Source organism: Fukomys damarensis, unplaced genomic scaffold (genome assembly GCF_012274545.1).
Source record: "Fukomys damarensis isolate Sample0158 unplaced genomic scaffold, DMR_v1.0_HiC HiC_scaffold_35, whole genome shotgun sequence".
Taxonomy (NCBI): Eukaryota; Metazoa; Chordata; class Mammalia; order Rodentia; family Bathyergidae; genus Fukomys; species Fukomys damarensis.
In genome coordinates, this window is record NW_022900947.1 from 54,068,776 (window position 1) to 54,076,242 (window position 7,467).

At 32.4% G+C, this 7,467-nt stretch overlaps 1 protein-coding gene across 2 annotated transcripts in view; it reads left to right on the top strand.

Annotated features, from left to right (window-relative positions):
- Positions 1–6,285, top strand: part of LOC104870591 (UDP-glucuronosyltransferase 2B31) — a 32,698-nt gene extending 26,413 nt beyond the window's left edge. For both annotated transcript variants that reach the window (XM_010636260.3, XM_010636261.3), the window contains one exon: positions 4,347–6,285. In XM_010636260.3, the coding sequence (XP_010634562.1) occupies positions 4,347–4,626 (280 nt within the window). In that variant the 3' untranslated portion in view covers positions 4,627–6,285. The remainder of the gene's footprint in view (positions 1–4,346) is intronic.
- Positions 6,286–7,467: the final 1,182 nt, after the last annotated feature.

The following is a 7,467-nucleotide window of genomic DNA, read 5'->3' on the forward strand; positions in this document are numbered from 1 at the left end:
TGGCTGAGTAGTACTCCATTATATAGAAATACCAAATCTTTATCCAGTCTCCAATTGATGGGCAATTGGGCTGTTTCCAAGTTTTAACTATTACAAACTGTGCCTTTATAAACATGGGTGAGCATATATCACTGTGGTATGAGTCTTTTAATTCTTTTAGAAGGATACCTAGAAGAGGGATAGCTGGGTCAAATGGAACTTCTAATCTTAGTCCTTTGAGGTACCTCCATATTGACTTCCAAAGTGGTTGCACCAGTGTGCATTCCCCCCAACAATAGAGAAGGGTTCCTTTCTCACCACAGCCCTGCCAACAATTGTTATTGGTTGATTTCTTGATAGCACCCATTCTTTGTGGGGTGAGGTGGAATCTCAGTGTTGTTTTCATCTGCATCTCCTGAATGACCAGTGATGTGGAACATTTTTTCATATATTTATTTGTTGCTTTCACTTCTTTGTTTGAGAAATGTCTGTTCATTTCAGTAGCCATTTTTGAATTGGGTCTTTAGATTGAGGGGGCTGATTTTTTTGAGTTACTTATATATTTTAGATAAGAGTCCTTTGTCTGAAGAGCAGCTGTTAAAATTTTTCCCCACACTGTAGGTTGTCTCTTAGCTCTTCTGATGGTTTATTTTGCAGTGCAGAAGCTTTTTAATAAGATGAGATCCCAGTTGTTGATTGTTTCTGCTAGTTCCCATGCTACTGAGGATTTATTCATAAAATCTTTTCCTATGCCAGTGTCTTCAGGGGTTCTGCCGAACATATCTTCCAGAAAATTTAGCACCTTTTAAAACAAATATTTAGATCTTTAATCCACTTTGATTTTAGTTTAGTGCATGGTGAAACATAAGGGTCTAGTTTTAATCTTTGGCAGGTTGAAATACAGTTTTTGTAACACCATTTAGTAAAGAGGCTATCTTTCCTTCAGATGAGGTATCTGAGTGCATCTGCAGTTGTTTCTGTATCTTCCAATCTATTCTACTGATCCTCAGGTCTATTTCTTTGCCAGTACCATGCTTTTTTTTATCACCATGGCTTTGTAGTATAATTTCAAATTGCAAATTGTTATACCCACTGCCATGTGTCTGTTGTCTTGGATGGCTTTTTCTATTCTAGTTCTCTTCTGCTTCCAAATGAATTTTTGGATTCTTTTTTCTAGTTCTGTGAAACATAGTGTTGGAAATTCAATCTGCATTGCATTGAATCTGTATAGCAGTTTTTTGGTAGTATGGCCATTTTCACTATGTTGATTCTTCCTACCCAGGATCAGGGGATATCTTTCCATTTTCTTATATCCTCTTCAATCTATTTTTTCAATCCTCTTCAATCTATTTTTTCAGAGTGCTGTATATTGTCAGCATTCTGTGTAATGATCATATTTTTGTGCAAAAAGGATAAATTACAGGAAGATTTCAATGATTTATTAGCAGAAAGAGATAATAACAAAATTGAATGGCAAGTGTAGTTCAGAAGTTGTCAAGAAAGAGTAAAAAAAGAAGATATCTCTGGTAGGAAAAATAGAGGAGGAAATGTGGAATAATATGAAACAGTTAAATTTATTTCAATAACATGAATTATAAGCAGACTAAATCATTAAAGGTCAAAAAGTGTTAGCCTGGATGTTTAAACCTCACTAAAATTAAAACCCAGTATATATTGTGTTTATAAAACATGTTTAATGTAATTTTACAACGGAATATGAGTAAAAGGGTTAGCAGAGTTAAGTCATAATAATGTAATTGTTATATATTTATCAACATCAAACATAACATGACAAAATTATAAATAAATATAAAAATGAATAATTCAAAACACTAATTAGTGAGTAATGCAGTCTTAATTCAATTTTAATTTTATGTGCCTGCAAACAAATAATTCCAAATAAAAAATAAAGAAAAATATAAATATGTACCTATGTTCACAATAGGGAACATTTAAGTACTTTTATCAATAAACATAAAAATACAAAAAAAAAAACTGAGATGTTCCATTTGACTTAGCTATTCCTCTTCTTGGTATCTTCCCAAAACAAAACCATCATGCTATGGTGATATTTATACACCTATGTTTATAGTGACACAGTTTGTAATAGTTAAATCTTGGAAATAGCCTCTGCCCATCAATTGGTGAATGGATAAAGATGCAAAATTTTAATGGAGTACTACTTAGCCTCAAAAAGATGAATTACAGACATTTATAGCTAAAAGGATGTAACTTGATGCTATAAGTGAAATAAGTAGGTCACAGTATGTAAATATAAAATTGTTTCTCTGGTAAGAGAAATTGAAACTTTAAATGAGGAACAAAATATATAATAGATATTATGAAAAAGGAAGAAAATGTTCAAAGGGGAAGGGAACTAGGAAAGGGGTGGGGGAAAGGAAAGAAGCAAGAAAATGAGAAAAGAAGGCAAAAATAGAAAAAAATATTTCGTTAAGAGGGAGGGACGGGGAGATTGAAAGGAAGAAAAGGGGGATGAGAAAAATAAAAACCAAGATACATCACATACAGGTACAAATTCCCAATGATGAATGTACTCATAATATACCCATAAATTGTACCAATAGACAATTTTAAAAGAACATGAAGAAAACAGACAAGAATATATCACACATGAAACATGTGATGAAAAAATGGAAAGTAAGTGAAATAAATGTCTGTGCCATAAAATTTACAAATAACTTTGAGAAGATTCAATTTATAAAAATTGTTTAGATATACTGAATTTAAGGTAGAAAAAAATTATAAAAATACTTTTAAAAACTCCCAAGTTTTGATAATTAATCAATATACTTATAAATAACAAAAATTGAACAGATAAATTATAACACCTTATGAATTTTCATCACAGCAATTTTATTCTTAAGTATATAAAACACAGAAATACATGAATCAATAAACTAATATATAGATAAGATGATGTACATGACATTATATAAATAGTAAACAACTGTTAATAATCCAAAATTTCAAAGATCATTTTCTTGGATGTGAAAAACTAAAAGTGTAAATAAGATACAAATGGTATAATAGACAATGTGAAATAGGAAGAAAAGGACTCAAGTTGTAGGGGAAATGGGAAGGGTAGGGTAAAGGAAATAAGGTAAAAGAAAAAAAAAGGAGAAAATGAAAAACTGGAAACAAAGTCTTTGCAAATAGGAGAGGGTGAGCAGGTGAAGGGAGGGCAGGGGTATGGGGGGAAAATGAGAACCAAGCCCTGTCATGTAAAGGTACAAGATCCCAATGATTAATGTAACTGTACTGTATACCTAAAATGTAACAAGAAACTCAATGAGAAAAAAAAATACAATGAAGAGGGATTCTGTGGAAATTACACACAGTGAGTTTAGTAACTGCCACACATATACACAAAGGAGCAAAGGCATATATTCACATATGTACACAAGGATAAAACACATAGTGTTAGTCTTGAGATCAGTTCTTCATTTGGGGAAAGAATTGATGCTACACTAATACACAAAGGTTAATGCTTTTAGGTAAGTGTATTCAAAGTAGTTTGAAGGGACAGCTCAGTGGTGCCACTGCTTGCCTGCCAAGCACAAGGCCTTAAGTTCCATCCCAGACAGCCCCAAAAGATGATTTTATTGTAGGCATATTGACATCTTTTATTCACAAGAATAACAAACCCAATTATATAATAACCAATTATTTATTAATGATATGTGCATTATATTAAATAGCTCATATTTAACATTGTGTTAAGGTCAGTGGAGGTAAATTTGGTAATGAAAGCAAACGCATACCACTTCAAAAAAATGTTGTATTAAAACATAATGAACTTTAAGATTCTATAGAAAGAGTGCTAAATGAACATAGAACAATGAAGAGAATGTAAACGGATGAAAAGCACTCCTGGTTATGACTCTTTGTGGCCAAGTGGGCCAAAGAAGAGATCAACATGTTTTTCTAAACATATGTGGAAGACAAAAATTTTGAGCAGTGTACTATCCTAATCTGATGTAATTTTGGAAAGAAAAGAAAACACTGAGTACTAGGTGAAAGTTAGAGAGAAGTGGGTAAAAGAATGAAAATAGACTACTTAGTAAGTATTTGACCCACCATTACATAATTCCTCTTCAAAAATTTCAAGATGACTGTTTCAAATAGATTTTAACTATCTCACTAACAACATATAGATTTTAAATGCCTACAAGAAAACTCCAGCATAAAAACCAAACTTTCTAAGGTGATATATCTCATAGTAAAACACTTGTACTGCTTTTTTTCCCATGTATTTTGGCACACCTTTACTAAAGATTCTAAAAACCTTTCACAGAATTGGGGAAATCAATGGACTGTAAATTTTGGTCTTTCTGTTTCCCCTGTAGCTACAAAGAGAATGCCATGAGGTTATCAAGAATTCACCATGACCAGCCAGTGAAGCCCCTGGACCGAGCAGTCTTCTGGATCGAGTTTGTCATGCGCCACGGAGGAGCCAAGCACCTTCGGGTTGCAGCCCACGACCTGTCCTGGTTCCAGTACCACTCTTTAGATGTGATTGGGTTCCTGCTGGCCTGTGTGGCCACTGTGATTTTCATCATCACTAAATGCTGTCTGTTTTGTTACCAAAAGTTGGCAAAGACTGGAAAGAAGAAAAAAAGGGAGTAGTTTTATAGGTGCCTGAAGTTGGCAGTACTGATAGGTGGGAATTATATACTTGAAATTTCCCCAGTTTATTCCAATAAGGAGAGGTTGTGATGACAAATTCCTCCCTCCTGTGCTACACTAATTTCACAATTTACATAACAGAGTCTAAGTGTGATTTTCAAGATATTTAATAACTGGTAAAGACGTAGAAAATCAAAGATATGATTAAAGGATAGTTGGAGAAAAGTTAAAATATGATTTATACCCTACACTAAAATAAATAATTTAGTTGGTTCATGAGTTATTCATAGGCATAACATTAAAAGGTTCACATATAGTAATGATATGATTTTGCAAATACCTAACATATTATGGTTTCAGCATTTTCTGGAGAAAATATTCATCAATTGAGATTTTTGTGAAATATAAGCATGATTCCTTTTGGTTTTGGAACACCAGTAGTGCTTCTTGACTGTTTGTGTTAGATCCACATCAACATCTCTTCTTTTTCCAAAGAGCAAACATTTTTCTTCTTCTTGCTATAGACAATCCTGAGGAGAATATACATAGAATGAGAAATGTAATATTTACTAAATGCTTGTTGCTATAATATTGATCTTATTGGGAAAGTTTTTGATTTCACATTGTAATTTTACTATTTTCTTAGACCTCTAGAAACTGACCTTCTTCACCTTACCATTTGTAGTATTTGAGAATTATATGTAAGGTCTCAATTATAGATTGTAATAATATAGAACTGGAAATCTAATAACACTTCTTTTATTTTCATTTTTTCCAAATGTATAGAACATATGTGAGTCTCATTTTTCAGAACAAGACTCAGCATCACTAAATTATCCTGCAGACATTTTGAGAAACTAAATAGGTCTGGTAGACAATTTGAAATAATTCTTATTTAGAATATATGTCTCATTTTCTCTTTTCTTCAGCACTCTTTTGTCCCATTCCTCCCTCCTTAACACTTACATGGAAAAATTCAAAATTTTAACCTAATGGAAAGTGACATAATTGTCACTATCCCTTAAACCTAAGCCCTCTTACAATTACTATACTACAATCAAAATAATATAAAAGGATACAAATTGTAAGGAAAATAGATAAATTGAACTACAAAAAGAATGAAGGCCCTCCTTGAAGCTGCATATGGTGGATAAATTTTACGCTAAAATTAATCAAACCAGCTGGCTTTATTGGTTACAAACAAACATGTAAGTCTCATGGCACTACTATTCTCCCATCACTCTCATTAATCTTTTAAAATAATTTAATATAGTTAGAAGAATTATAGGAGAGTATACAACATAATTATTTTATGCCATTCATCTAACAATTTACACATTTAAAAGAAAAATACAATCAATGAAATGCTTGTAGTTAATAATATAAAATCTTGCACATAATGTGGAATTCATGTTTGTCAAACATGTCATGCAATACATGTAAGAACAAAGGATTTATATACACTGTGTACTAAATCAATGACCAAAAATGCAGAGTGCAATATGCAGAAAGACAGATGAAAGACATGAACAGATAATTCACAGAAGTGAAAAAGGCACAGTAATACATACAAGATGACAAAAGTCAATGATGTTTTAAAAATAGAAATCAACTCAATAAGTGATTTCCCAAATAAATTTATAACCTTTGAAACTTTGAGAAAATTATGACTGTGTAAGTATAAGGTAGCATCATCTGTCAAGTAAAACTGCCACAACTATTTGACCCTACAATAAAAGTTTGAGGAATCCAGGATGCAAAAATACTTCTACACATATGCATTTTTTTAGATTTCAAATGACTATCAGCCAATGAATATACCCTTATTTATAGTTATACAGTTAGCCAATGATGGTAGCATGTTCCTGTAATTCTAGCCACATGGGGTCTGAGGCTGAAGATCCCTTCAGTCTAGAAATTTGAGACCAGACTGGATGGCACAGGGAGTCATGACTGAATGAATAGTGAAGCGAAATTATTTACGATATGCAGCCATTACAGAAAGTGGGTAGACTCTCCATGTTATACTGCTGAAGACAAAGCAAATTCTAGAAAATACTTTTTAAATTCTTTTAAGAATTTAAATTATTTTAATAATTATTCTTTGAAATAAATAAAACATATGTCAATTTAACACAAATACAGAGAAAGTCTGGATGAATGCACATAATTTCAAGATTAAAAAAACTTAATGTTTAGTAGTTCTGCAGTGTTTGTTCTTTCAAAATAATATTTCATGAATTAAGAGCCTTAAATTAGTAAAATTAACATTTATTTCCAATAGTGAGCTCTAATATTTGGTATCATTTCATAAATTTATTAGTGCTGTAGGAATACTTGACTGGACAAGGAATCTGACATGCTATCCATTTGCATTTGTTTCTTGGAAACCCATTTCATGTTTAAACTATCCATGTTTTATAGATGTTTAAATATGTGACCACATATATGGAGATAGAGCTTCCTAAATATATTTCCATATAAGAATTTTAGTAGATGGAAAATATCTTAACTGTCACAAATTTGTTCTTTTTTTTTTTTTTGTACCAGGGGTTGAACTCGGGTCCTTGCTCTTGCAAGGCAGGCCACCGAACCGCTGAGCTAAATTCCTGGCACAAATTTCTTCTATTTTAATGCCTACTTTTGGCCAATTTTGCAGTAGTGCTTTTGTAAAGGACTTTTAGCATAGCATGTTGGTTCTCACTGTTTTTAATCTGGGTCCTGTAACTGAATGGAATGATATGGGGTTGGGCAAGTTCCTTCACCTGTCTGGGCCTCAACTCCCACTCCAGTGAAAGGGAAGTCGAGTATTCTATCTATTTTGTGGACATGAAAAATGAA